This window comes from Antechinus flavipes, chromosome 1, assembly GCF_016432865.1.
Source record: "Antechinus flavipes isolate AdamAnt ecotype Samford, QLD, Australia chromosome 1, AdamAnt_v2, whole genome shotgun sequence".
NCBI classification, from domain to species: domain Eukaryota; kingdom Metazoa; phylum Chordata; class Mammalia; order Dasyuromorphia; family Dasyuridae; genus Antechinus; species Antechinus flavipes.
The window spans coordinates 108,878,985-108,893,656 of NC_067398.1; the positions used below are offsets into that span (position 1 = coordinate 108,878,985).

Here is a 14,672-nt window from a genome sequence, read left to right on the forward strand (position 1 = left end):
AAATTAATATTTTCTACTTTTCTATCATTGACATTTACTGATATATTTTAGTCCTTCCCCTTCTCTCAGACAGAAACCTATGTCTTACAACAAAGACTTAAAAAAGAAGAGGAAAAACTCCCAATTTTAATAGATAATATTATTATAATGTACAATGTAATGTAATATGATTATAATATTATAATGTATAATAATTACTATTAGAAAAAGTCTGGTATGACTTGGGAAATCTGATTTTAGTGAATCAGGCCCTGAGAGTTCTGATAGTCTGTTGTTCATTCATTTTCATGTGTGACTTTTCATGACCCTGTGGACCCATTAGTTGTCCATAGGATTTTCTTGGCAAAGATACTAGAGTGGTTTGCCATTTCTTTTTCCAGTGACTTGGCAAATGGAAATTAAATAACTTACCCAGGATCACATTACTGTTTTGTATCTGAGACAGGTTTTGAACTCAGGTCTATCCTGACTCTGGACCCAGTTCTTTATCCACTGAATCATCTAGCTGCCATTTCATCTAGTTTAATTCCCATTATTTTGGAGACGATGAAATTGAGACCCAGAGAGGGAACAGAATGAAGACCAAAATATAAAAACCAGACCATATATTTCTGGAGTGTCAGTGTTTACAAAGTATTTTCCTTATATGGCCTTGGAAAGTTGGTGAAAAACCATATGTTTTTGCATTTTACTAATGAGAACATATAGCAGCTTACCTAACATCAGTAGGTCAGTGGGTTAGAATTCAGGTCTCTTGGACCCCACTGTTTTATACTGACTTCTTGTGCAGAAACACATTGTTCAAATTATTAATCATAAGATTTTGGTCTTAGAATTAGAAGGGAGCCTAGAAATCATTTATTCTAACTCTCTTAATTTACAGATCAAGAAACTGAGGCACGGGTGCCAAATAACTTGAGCCCACAGGTAGTATCAGATCCAGGATTTAAATCCAGTTTCTTTAGTTCCAGATGTAGCATTCTCTCTGCTGTACCATGACACCTTTCTCATATATAATAAATATACATATATATGTCTATGTGTATGTATATAGAGGTATATATGTATATGTGAATGTATACATACATGTATAGAGAAGTATATATATATTAGTATGTACATATAAGTATATGTGGGGAGAAAAGCTCTCTTCAGTTTATCTTCATGTTAAACTCAAATGACTACTACAGCAGTCTTAAATGGTTAAACCCAGGGAATTTCAGGATAGAATTCATAACATTAACTGGTTTTCAGACTTGACTTCCAATATCCAGTGATCATCATGCTAAACACCTTTTAGCCAGACCTGGACTACAATTCCTGAAATGTACTTATTTTTTTAGGCCCTTTTGGCTAACATGGCTACTATGTTTGCCATCTACCATGGCTCCAGTGGGCTTAAGCATATTGCCAGGAGGGTACATAATGCCACCTTGATTCTAGCAGAAGGTGAGTAGTTTAAACTCTGTAAACCTCATGAATTGGGAAAGGATATTGCAGATCAGTTTCTTCTCTTTGGAAAAATTTCTATCATTGAACATGACTATTTGATCACTAACCACAGTCACTAATCTTTGCTTTTTGCCATCACAGTAATGTCAAAATAATTCACATTTCCATACTGCTTTATAAAATTGATGGAGTCAGTAACCCTGTGAGATCATCCAAGAATTATTATATCTTTGTTACTTCCATTTTAGAGTTAAGAAAAATGAGACTCAGTTGGAGAGGTGATGTTCTTTGTACATAGCTGTGCAGATAGTAAATATTGAAACTGGGATTCAATCTTACTTCTGACTCTAAATCTAAGGTTAATTCCATTATATTATATCAGAGGTGAGTTTTGAAAATGTTCAGAAGTGGAAGCCTGTACTTGTAAGGCACATAATACTACGGTCAATGAGATTTGGGAAGTAATTTTTCTGGTTAATTTTACTTTAAAGCTATCTAAAGGTACAATGAATGCTTAATATTAACTAATAATAATCTATAATCATCACCTTAAAATGGGGGGGGAGACTGTTTTTTGTTATTATTGGGGTTTTTTTCTTGTTGTAGTGGGAAATGTTTGAACCTATGATTTCATTGACTGAGGGATTTCTCAGTCTGGAAATTCCCTCTACAAAAGCAGTTCAACTGTTCTGCTGAAAATACTATTAGATTTGCCCAGGGTGTGTGTTTAGGGATATGCTTAGGGTCACATAGCCAATAGGGCTGAGATAGGACTTGAATCTGGGTCTTCTTGAGGCTAATTTTCAATCCATTTTACAGAAGTTACTTTTCTAGATTCATTTTTACAATTGTCAGAACTGGAATGGACCTTATGGATCATGTAGTGCAATCTTGTCCATTTCTATATGAGGAAAGAGAGCCCCAGAAAAGTCATTTGCCCAAGATCACACAGCTATCAAAGAACAGATGGGACAATCCAAGTCCAGCGGTCTTTCTTTTTTAGCATCCTATCTTTATATTCGTAAAATCTAAGGTCAACTTTTCTTTTAAAGCTATAAGTCATAGATACACTATCAATCCAATGGGCATAGAGTCAATTAAAAATCCTTTGTAGTGTAACCATTTGTGTTTCTCCCTTCCATAAAATTTTCATATAATAATGACATTCATATATCATTTATTTTGTTGTGGCAATCAAGGTTGACACATATGTCACACTGCTGGTAAGATTTGAATTCAGGTCCTCCTGACTCTAGATCCAGTGCTCTATCTTTTGCACTACCTAATTGTCCCTATGTATCATTTTATAATTTACACAGTACAATCTTTTGATACATGGTTCTAACCAGGGTTGTTGTTGGATAACAACAAAACTAGAAGATAATCAGCAAAACAAATCAACCCCTGATTCGTAGCATTTGCCTGTTTCTAAGATGTAAATAGAAAATGTCATGGTCTACTTTCTCAAGCAGGTACAAGCTGATTGCAGAAACCCTATAGTGTGTAGGAAAGATACTGTCTCAGCTAAAGGAATTGAACCATATATGGGCCATTCTAGCTTTTTAAACTGGAAAATTACCACTTATGTATATAGATAATGCTGCTTCAATGATGTTAAGCTTTTACTCTTTGCAAATTTCTTACACTATTTAGCATTTTAGTTCATTAAAAAACTTTTGAAAACTCCTGTATCAGGAAATAATATTTGGATTATATGATGTAGAACTATATATGTAAATTAATTAACCTTAAAGCAGGATTTCAACAAAGGAAGCTAGATCTGGTTAGGATCTTTGATATGCAAGTTAATTATGTTATTCAATAAGGCGAAACTTTGCATCAAAAAGGAAAAGTTACAAAATATTATTCGATATATTATACAGTGGAATTATCAGGAATTATAGTTGTCTCAAGTTGTTGGGGACATCACAATGACAAAAATGTCACCACCAGAAGAATAAGAAGGGAAAAATGGCTTGGATCAACTAACAAATGCCAGAGAGCCCCCAGAAAGGAGGAGTAAAAGGCATCAAACCCATCTGGATTGGTTTGAGTGGTCACTAATGGGAGAACAAAAATTAAACAATGAAATATACTTACAATGACCTGGGAAGACTATAAAAGTTTAGAAAGTAATAGCAACACTCAGCCTAGCAATAAGACTTAGATAATCACCATTTTTTTAGTGAGTTGCTTAGCCATATGCATAATTTCAAATTGCTTTCCAGAATGATTGGACCGATTTGCAGTTTCACCTGCAGTGTATTTGTGTGTCTATCTTTCTAAAAACTGCTATTACGGATAGCTATAGTGACATTAGCACTTCCTACAGTTTCTACCAGTTGTTTTTCCAGGGCCATCTCCAGTTGTCCTGATTTATACCCTTGCCACGGAATCCAGATGGCTCTGGAGAGAGAAACTGAGGCATGTGATTTTGCACAGCCCTCCCTCCCTGAAATCCAATTCACTTGCAAGTCCTGGCGTCACCTCCCTTGTATTGTGGTATTCTTTGATTTTTGAGAATATTTTCTCCAATCCCTTCATTTAAATCTGAGAAAACTGAGGTCTAGAGAAGTTAAATGATTTTGACAGAGATGACAAGGGTAGTAAGTAGCATAACTAAGATTCAAACTCAAGTTTTTTAGCAATATTTTTTTCATCATAATCATGTTGTTCCATATTAAATGAAAAGAAAACAAGACACTTTGCTAAGTGCTGAGTGTAAAGGTGAATATGAAATAGTCTCTGTCTTCAAGAAGTTTACATTATATCAGGATACAATAAGCACCTAGACAAGGTGAGGTCATTAACAATTGATTTGGGTCAGCTCAACGGACAAGGAGAGCTACCAATGAAGTAAGCTTTGGAGAAAGCAAAGGATTCTTCAAGGCACAGTACACAGTGAGGGGGTGGGGGATGAAATGTCCATAACAACTCACATTCATATATTGGTTTAGACATCATAAGAAACTTTTCTTGAAACAATTCTGTGATATAGAATTCTTTTAAAAAATGCTCATTTTACAAATGCTAAAACTGAGTTTTCAACAGGACATGTAACTTGCCCCAAACCACATCAGAATTGTCTCGAGGTCTAGCATTCTTTCTATTATTCTGCTAATTTTAAGTAATTATAATAAATTTAATTTTTAAAATACTATGTAAAAATTGTAAATGCACTAAATAACCTTTTTATTATACAGGTATGGAACTGGTTCTACCTAATACCTTCCTTTTAGAATAACCACGCTGTATTACATTTTTCCTGTATACACAGTTATCATTATTCTTTTAAAAAATATTATTCTTAATATTCTTTTAAAATGTTGAATCCTAAATTCTCTCTCTCTTCCATTTACCTCTCTCTTACCCACTGAGAAGGCAAGCAATATGTTTGTTGTCTATTATACATGAGAAATCATGCAAAACCTATTTCCATATTAAATTCTCTTTTAAGGGAAATGATTTGACTCACATTCTGCCCTAATCCATGTACTAACAATTTCACAGTTCTACAGGTTCTATGGGTTTGGGGGGATGGAAAACCCATATAAGCTTAAAAATATGTCTTCCTGCCTCTACCAAGGTCCTCCTTTTTTAAATTATGGCTTGAAGGTGATCTTGGTTTCTCAAAGGTTATGTCAGATACACATAAAGTTTGGTTGGTTCTATTAAACTGCAAAGACTTTGAATATGGACCAAGTGACAAATGAAGGGACTGTACTTTAAGCAACAGGATAGTGAAATTTTTAAAAGTTCATTATTGGAAGGTTTTGAATTCTTTTTAGCTGTAACAATTTGAGTGAGCAGGTAAGCAATAAACATTTATTAAGCAGTTATGATGGCACTGCACTAAGACCTAGGGATACAAATGTAAGTGAAGATGCCTGCTCTCAGGGAGCTTTCATATTCATGGGGGAAGTTAACACAGAAAAAGAAGCTGAAGGAGGTGGTGGTGAAAGGAAGAGTCAGAAGCACAGCTGAGAGGAGAATGAAACCTGTCCAGAATTTGGTAGTGGGAGAAAGGGGTCAATAGGGTAGAGAGGTTTTCAAGGTGAGATCTACATGGACAATGCAATTTGCATTGTCGGACAGACCATCTCAAGATGATATATTCACCTATGCATATTGCTGTATCTTTTTTTTTTTTTTTTGCTGAGGCAATTGGGGTTGTGACTTGCCCAGGATCACACAGCTAGGAAGTGTTAAGTGTCTGAGGACAGATTTGAACTTGGGTCCTCCTGACTTCAGGGCTGGTGCTCTATCCACTGTACCACCCAGCTGCCCCCGTGTTGTATCTTTCCCCAAAATTTCATCTAGAGGCAGCTGGGAGGTGCAGCAGTGAGTGAGACCTGATTTTTAATTTGATCTCAGATACTAATAAGCTTTGCAACCTTCAGTGAGTCACAACTTCTGTCTGCTTCAGTTTCTTCAACTGTAAAATGGGGATAATAATAGTACCTACTTCAAAGGATTGTCATGAGATCAAATAAGATGATATTTGTAAAGTGTAGAACATAGCACATAGTAGGGACTTAATGAATCAACCCTTCCTTCCTTTTTTCATTATATAGCATAGACTTAGAAAGGAGAAGAGGAAATAGTTTCATGGTGACAATGGATGCTTTTACAGTTTCTTTCCTCCTTCCTTTCCTCCTTCCCTCCCTCCCTCCCTTCCTTCCTTCCTTTTTTCTTTTCTTTTCATAATTAAATAGCTTAGACTCAGCAAAGAAAATAGGAAACAATTTCATGGTGTAACGGGATGATCAGGGCCATGAGGTGCCTCAGTGATTAGAGTACTAGACCTCAAGACAGGAAGACTTGAGTTCAAATCCAGCCTTAGGCATTACTAGTTCTGTGACCCTGGGCAAATGACTTATCCTGTTTGCCTCAGTTTCCTCCTGTGTAAACTGAGGATAATAAAACCACTCACGGTTATTGTGAAGATGAAATGACATAATAATTTTAAAGTACTTAGCATAGTACTTAACCCATAGTAGGCACTGCATAAGTATTAATTTATTATGTAGAACATCTGATATCCACAGAGGAGTTTTTTTTAACTTATAATAGAACTAGCTATTCTATTTTGTTTTATTTTGATATTATTTAGGTCTTAAGCGAGCTGGACATAAGCTACAACATGACTTGTTTTTTGATACCTTGAAGATCCAATGTGGCTGTTCCCTGAATGAGGTTTTGGATAGAGCAGCTCAGAGGCAGATAAACTTCCGACTTTTCAGAGATGGCACAGTAAGTGGAATTAAATTTGTTGGGCTTTTTATAACCTCTTTGTCACATATTTTGGAAACGTGTTCTTTTCCCCACTGAGGTTGGCATGTCTTAATTTTGTCACAAGCTAAGTACCTCTTCTTTTTATTGAAGAGTTTTGTGTTTTCAGAGCCATATGTCTTCCACATGACACAGTTTTTGCAATAGTCTGTCTTGCATCTTAGGTTTTTATGTTGTCCTTTATGGCAATCTCTAGATATCTGTCACTTTCCCGAGGTTATGGGATAGAGAATTTTCAAATGAGGAAACTCTTCCTCTCATGCAGGTTGCCCTTTCTTTCAATTTATAGTGTCAGATGGTTGCCTAGAATACTGGGATATTAAATGACTTGTTCAGGCTTCTACAGCCAGTAGGTATCAGAGGTAGCTCTAAAGCCAGTCTTTCTAGCTTTGAGAGCCACTTTATATTCCTTTGTGGCTGTGTTACCCTAAGCAAGTCATTTTACTTTTCTTATTTCCGGGACCTCATCTATAGAATGAAGATAATAACAGTTGTTGAAAAAAACTTTTGAGTCATGTCTGATTCTTCATGACCCCATTTGGGATTTTTTGGGGCAGAGATCAACTGGAGTGATTTGCCATTTCCTTCTTTAGCTCATTTTACAGATGAAGCAAATTGAGGCAAACAGGATTAATTGACTTACCCAGAGTTCCACAGCTACTAAGTATCTGAGACCAGATCTGAACTCAGGAAAATGAGCTTTCCATTGTGCCACCCAAATGCCTTGACAAGGTTGTTAGTATCAAATGAGATAACATACATGACGCTCCTTGCAAAAACCTTAAAGTATTTTGTAAATGTTAGTATTTTGTGGTAGTAGTTAATAGGAGTACTAGTAGCAGTCACAGCAATAGCAACAGTAGGAACAATAGTAGTAGTAATAAATAGCAGCAGCAGCAACAGTAGTAATAGTAGTAACAGTAGCAGTAACAGTAACAGTAGTAGTCATAGTAATACTAGTAGTAGCAATAGCAGCAACAGCAAAAATAGCAGTAGTAGTAACAGTAATATTAGTACTAGTTGTAATTATTGCTGTCTTAATCTATTTTCATGATCAGAGATGGAACATCATTCTGCTGTACCATTCTTATTCTTAGATACTTTCCTTCAAGGCTGCATTTTCCCCCCATTCTAAGGGAAATAATATCAGATTTGGGTCAGAAGAACTGGATTCTAATTCTGACTTTCCAATTTGCTAACTGAATTTGGGCAAGTCACTTAATCTCTCTCACCTGTAGGAGAAGAATAAGGGAACTACTCTATCCTATATCCTGGAGCCAAAGCAACATTAGAATTAGAATTAACTTAAGAAGGGAGGTGATCTTTGATCACAGTGCATCTAGACTTTCACTTCTCACCATGATTCTCAGGAAAGGCCATGGGGGTGGAGAATGATTAGAACAGAACATTCCATCATTTGTCTCCAGCTATCACCAAAGTCTAGAATGACTCAGAACTGCGCATTGCCAGAGGAAATGATTTTGTGGGGGCAGCATCCTTCCAATAGTTTTTGTTGCCCTTTTTCTCATGGTGACATGTGTAGGCAGATGCTGTCTACTTTGAAGACCAACTAGATTAGAATAATTGGGGCAGTTGTGTCATAATGAAAGAGGCTGGATTTAGAGTGGGATGATTTGACTTAGAATATGATATCTTTTAATTGGAAGCTGTGTGATTTTAAGCAAGTCACTGAACTTTGGATTTTAATTTCTTAATCTTTAGAATGAGAGCATTCAACATTACTAGATGATCTCTAAGGATCCTTAAAGCTTTATATCTTTTGATGCCTTCTTAACTAGTTTTTGGTTCATTGAAGTTTCCCTAGAGGTCCTGGAATTCCAAATTAATTCTTCCTTTTTTTTTGGTTTGTTTGGGCTTATAGCTTGGCATTTCCCTAGACGAAACAGTCACAGAAAAAGATCTGGATGATTTGTTGTGGATTTTTGGCTGTGAGTCCTCTGCGGTAAGTTAGATAAAAACTTTGCTAAAAATTCTCCTTTGGGATCGGACCACTGTGGCTAGTAGCAGAGCATGTAAACTACATCATAAAGATAAAAAAGTAATTAAGCTGATGAGTCTCTATTGGGAGTATTCTTACAAGAGTATGACTCCTTATAAGTGATCACTTAGTTCAAATGAAAACAATAAAAAAATCAAAAGAATGAAAAAATAGAAGAAAATGTGGAATATCTCATTGGTAAAACAGTTGATCTGAAAAAATATATTAAGGACAGATAATTTAAGGATCACAGGAGTATTTCAAAACCATAATTAAAAGAAGAGCCCATTCATCATCTTTTAAGAAATTATCAAGGAAAACTGCCCTGATATCTTAGGTTCAGAGGGCAAAATAGAAATGGAAAAAATTCATGGTCACTTCCTAAAAGAGATCCCCAAATGAAAACTTGCAGGAATATTATAGCCAAATTCCAGAGCTCCCAGGTCAAAGAGAAAATATTGCAAGCAGCCAGTAAGAAACAATTCAAATATCATGGAATCATAGTGAGAATCACATAAGATTTACCTTCCATTTTAAAGGAGCAAAGAACTTGGAATATGACATCCCAGAATGCAAATTAACTAGAACAATCTACCCAAAAAACTAATTTTAATTTTTCAGGGGGAAAATGGACATTTAATAAAAATTAGAAGACTTTCAAGCACTTCTAATGAAAATACACTAAACCTCCTCACATGTCTCAATTGGCTAAGGTGATAAGAAAATGTAATGATAAAGGGGATTTGGGAAAACTGGACACTAATGCATTGTTGGTGGAGTTATGAAATGATTCGAGAATTCTGGAAAGCAATTTGAAACTATGCCTAAAGGGCTATAAAACCGGGCAATGCCATTACTGGGTCTATATCCCAAGGAAATCATAAAGGAAGGAAAAGGACCCACATGTGCAAAAATGTTTGTAGCAGATTATGGGAGGCAGTAGTCAGAAGTAAAACACACTTTTGAGGAGAGAGGATAAAAAGAGAGAAAGTTAAAGAGAAGGAAATAGGATAGAGGAAAATATGTAGTTAGTAATTATAACTGTGAATTTGAGTGGGATAAGCTCACCCATAAAACAAAAGTGGATAGCAGAATGGATTAGAAACCAGAATCCAACAATATGTTGTTTACAAGAGACATACTTGAAACAGAAACACACACACACAGAATTAAACTAAAGGGCTCGAAACAGAATTTATTACTCTTTAGCTAAAATTTAAGAAAAAAGGCAGGGTAGCAACTTTATCTCAGACAAAGCAAAAGCAGAAAGAGACCTAATTAAAAAAGATGATCAGGGAAAATAAAGGTAAAGGAAAATTAAAGGCTAAGAGATACCATAGACAATTGAACAATATCAAAATTTTTTATAAATTTTTTTGATAAAGGCTTCATTTCTTAAATATAAAGGGCAAATTTGATAAATAAGAGCCATTCCTCAAATAATAAATGGACAAAGGATATGAACAGGCAGTTTTCAGAAGAAAAATCAAAGCTATCTATAATCATATGAAAAAAATGCTCTAAATCATTGTTGACCATAGAAATGCAAATTAAAGTAGTTTTGTGGTACCACTTTGCACGTATCAGAAATGACAAATCCTGGAGGGGATAAGAGAAAATAAGTACATTTACAAACTGTTGGTGGAGTTGTGAACTGGTCCAAATGTTCTGGAGAACAATTTGGGACTATAAAAGTATTCGTATCCTTTGACCTAGCAATACCACTACAAAGTTTATATCCCAAAGAGATCAAAGGAAAAGGAAAAGGATTTGTATGTACAAAAATACTCCTAACAGCTCTTTTTGTGGTAGCTGAGAATTAGAAATTGAGGGAAGGCCCATCAACTGGAAAATGACTAAACAAGTTGTGGCAAATTATTATGATGGAATACTATTGTGCTATAAAAAAGTGATGATGGGGTGAGTTTAGAAAAAAAGACCTATATAAACTGATACAAAATGATGTAAGAAGAATCCAGAGATCACTGTGCACAGTAACAGCATTATTATTATTATTATTTTAATTTTATTTTTTATTATGGCTTTTTATATACAAAACATATTTATGGGTAATTTTTCAACATTGACCCTTGCAAAAACTTCTGTTCCAACTTTTCCTCTCCTTCCCTCCACCCCCTCCCTTAGATGGCAGGTTGTCCCATACATATTAAATATGTTAAAGGGTATGTTAAATATATATGATTATATATATGTATAAATATATATACAGTTATCTTGTTGCACAGGAAAGAAGGTAAAAATAACCTGAGAAGAAAAAAACAAAAATGCAAAGAAACAATAACAGAAAGAGTGGAAATGTTATATTGTGGTCCACACTCATTTCCCAGTGTTCTTTCTCTGGGTGTACCTGGTAACAGCAATATTATAATGATCAATTGTGAAAGACTTAACTACTTTGATCATAATGAAAAAATACTATTCACCTCCAGGGAGAGAAATGATGAGTTCAGAGTGCAAATGGAATTATAATTTTCTGGCTTTCTTTTGTGATATGGGTATATGGAGATATGTTTGCATGATAATTGATGTCATTTGCTTGCCTTCTCAGTAGGTGGAAGAGAGTGGGAGGGAGGGAGAGAATTTAGTTTTTTTTTTTAATGCTTTAAAATAATAAATTTATTTTTAACCAATTTTTAAAAAGTAGATTGTGTTGCCTCAGGGACAGTGAGCTCCCCTTCTTGGAGGTCATCCAGGGGCTTTATAATTACTTGTCAGATTGCTGTAGAAGGGGCTGGGGCTCAGATATGGGCCAAACTAAATGGCCTCTGAGTTCCTTTCTGGTTCTAAGATTGTTATTCAGTTTCTTTCTTATGGCTTGACTTTTAAATTGTGAGCATCCCCAGAATCTGGCTTGAATTTGGTTCATTGCCAGAAGATGTCAGTAATTCTTCATGGTAGTTTGACCTTTTTGTGTGTATTTATCACATTCTTTCTCATATCCATTTGTGTATATGTCGTTTCTTTCCTATTAAATATACAAACTTCTGAAGAGCAAGAACCATATCCTCCTTCTTTGTCCTAAGCAGTGCCTATTCTAGTGCCTCATATGAGGTTCTCAATAAATAATTATTGAATAATATGAAAAGAACTTAATTGTGTAGTTCTTATTCTTGCCCTGATCTGTTGGAAAGGGACAGAATGAAATCCTTTTCAGACTATATCCTCTTTGGTTTAAAGGTTTGACCTTTTGTCCAGTCACCACCTTCTCTTTTTTAATTCTTTTCATCTCTCTCTCCTTCTTTCTCCCTCTCTCCCTCTCTCCCTCCTTCCCTTCCTCCTTCTTTCTCTCCCTCCCTCTCCTTCTCTCTATCCCTCTCCCCCTCTTTCATTCTTTGTTTCTCTTCCTCTGTCCCTGTCTCTCTCTGCCTCTTTGTCTTTCTCTGTCTCTTTCTTTCTCTCTGTTTGTCTCTGTTTCTCTCTTTCTGCTTCCATCTCTCTCCTTAATTAGCTGCACGGCGGTAAAATAATTAGCCTTCTTTTTACTCTAGGGAAAATAAATAATAGGCTTCAGGTTAATGTGGTCACTTTCCTTATTTTATGGAGTTTATATTAGAAGAATTATTAATTAATAACATTTAAATTTAATCTTAATAATTCAATGCCTACAGTTAGGAAAATTTCTAACATTCATACAAAGTTTAGCTCTCGGCCTTAATTTAGATTTTGCTTAATTCTAACTTTTAGCCATTTTATGTTTAAGGAAAAAATAAGGGTAATAAATTTTTATATAAGATAGGTGAGCAGAGGATATTACAGTGTCTATAAGTGAACAGGCTGAGAAAGAGGAATCTGGGGAAAGAGCAGATTTGTTTCCCTCAGTCCTTAAAAAGCTGATTACTGTAGTTTTAGCCCAAGTATTCTGTTCTAAGATATAGACTCCAGCTACATCTCAACCCTCCTTTTAGTCTCTTCTTTCAAATTCTTTTGATTTCCTTTATTTATTTCTTTATTTTTGCATATTGCCTCATGCCACAAATTTTTGCTTAAGTACTGGGTATGGCTGAGGATGCTGCCTCCCCATTGTTGTTGCTGCTTGGTTCTTGAAGCCTATATTCTTTCCTGTTGTTGTTGTATGTTTTGTAGACTGTTCTCACAATCCAAATGACTGTTGTTGAATTTTATCTAGTTGATTATTTCCCTTACTAAGTCACATAAATGGTAACATTTGTGTTGTCCGCCATCTAACTTTATAGAAATTGTTAAAATAATGTTGAATAAAAAACATAATCTGTCCCGGGAATTTGACTTTAATATATCATTAAGACCAGATAATTCTATGAAAGATGTTTATTTTTTTTCCCTTTTCTTATCTAATCCACAACAACTTTTCTATGTTCTCTTGTTATAGGAACTAGTTGCTGAGAGCATGGGAGAAGAGAAGAAGGGTATCTTAAGGACTCCATTTAAAAGAACTAGTCCATTCCTGACACACCAAGTGTTTAACAGGTTAATATAACTTCTTGACACCAATTTCAATTTAGATTACTTTTGATTGCAACTGACATTCTTTTTAGTTGTTTATAGGCAGTTACTGATTGATTCACATCTTGAAAAGTATACTCTTTTTTCAGCAGAGTATTTCTTTGTTTAACAATATAGGGTTCATAGTTGAGCAAATCCTAGAAGTATGTTTTAAAGTAGAGTTTTAGCTTCAGAAATCTGGTAAACTATTAACCTCACATTCTCACAACCATTCTTCTTTACCTGCTCCCAAATTTCATGATTCTTTCCTTCTTATTATGTCAATCACTAGTAATAATTCATTCCAAACCTCAGGCCAATAATCCTTTAGGAGTTATTCTATTTCAGAGTTCCCCTTTCCTAGAGTGAGGGTCTTTAATCTGGAGCCCATCACTTCATTCTAAAAATACTTTGATATGTATATTTCAATATTCCTTTTTACTCCAAAGCACTTTATTTTACACATTTAAAACATCATCTTTAGAAGGGGTCCAACTGTCTGCCAAAGGGGTCCCAGTCATACACACACAAAAATTATGAACCCCTGTCCTAAAGTAGTAATATGTTGTAAGATCTCATATGTATGTAGGTTTATCAGTTCTCCTCCTCACTACGTCCTTGTAAATATAAATATTATTTCTATCATCTTACAAATGAGGAAACTGAGGCAACTGTGATTTCTCAGTTGGTAACTCAGCTGGTATACAATGAAACTGGAATTTAAGCTCCCATTTTCCACACCTAACTTCAGCACCCTGTTCATTCTGTCATGAAGCCTTCCTGTTGTGTTGTCTAACGCCAAATCTGATAAATTTGGGGAGTAGTTGTTACACCTTAGCATCTTTTAGAAGGCTCTATGTAGGCTGACCCATTTGGTTCTGAACATGGATTCTGTGTTCTGTCACAGCTATCAGTCGGAAACTAATATTGTCCGCTACATGAAGAAACTGGAGAACAAAGATATTTCTCTCGTCCACAGCATGATTCCTCTGGTAGATATAACTTTCCCTATTGTTTTTCTTGGCTTGTTCTCAATCTCAGACTATAGGTGAGATAAAGGGTGGATGGGAGGAATTAAGAACAATAATAATGATTTTTTTTTTTTTGGGGGGGGGTTTGTTTCTTAAAGGGATCCTGTACAATGAAGCTCAACAGTTCATCCGAACTTGCAGTAAGTAGATCAGTTTCATTAAGTGATTCTTTATTAAGACATCTTGTATTGCAATGGCTTATATTCCCATAGTCTACCCTCTACATCATAACTGCTTACAAATCCTTTACAACAAGTGTTCTCAACTTCAGGTCCATGAACTTGCATTAAAATTTATAATCTTTTTAATTTTCAAAACACATGCATAGATAATCTTCAACATTCACTTTTGCAAAACCTTGTGTTACAATTTTTTTCTCTCTTCCTTTTCCCCCACCCTCCTCCTCAGACAGCAAG

The 14,672-nt window shown here is 35.2% G+C and overlaps 1 protein-coding gene across 1 annotated transcript in view; it reads left to right on the forward strand.

Annotated features, from left to right (window-relative positions):
* Positions 1–14,672, forward strand: part of GLDC (glycine decarboxylase) — a 104,401-nt gene that overhangs the window by 43,656 nt on the left and 46,073 nt on the right. The window contains 6 exon segments of the mRNA XM_051987547.1: positions 1,344–1,449; positions 6,566–6,705; positions 8,627–8,707; positions 13,113–13,210; positions 14,133–14,217; positions 14,355–14,396. Of these exon segments, the coding sequence (XP_051843507.1) occupies positions 1,344–1,449; positions 6,566–6,705; positions 8,627–8,707; positions 13,113–13,210; positions 14,133–14,217; positions 14,355–14,396 (552 nt within the window).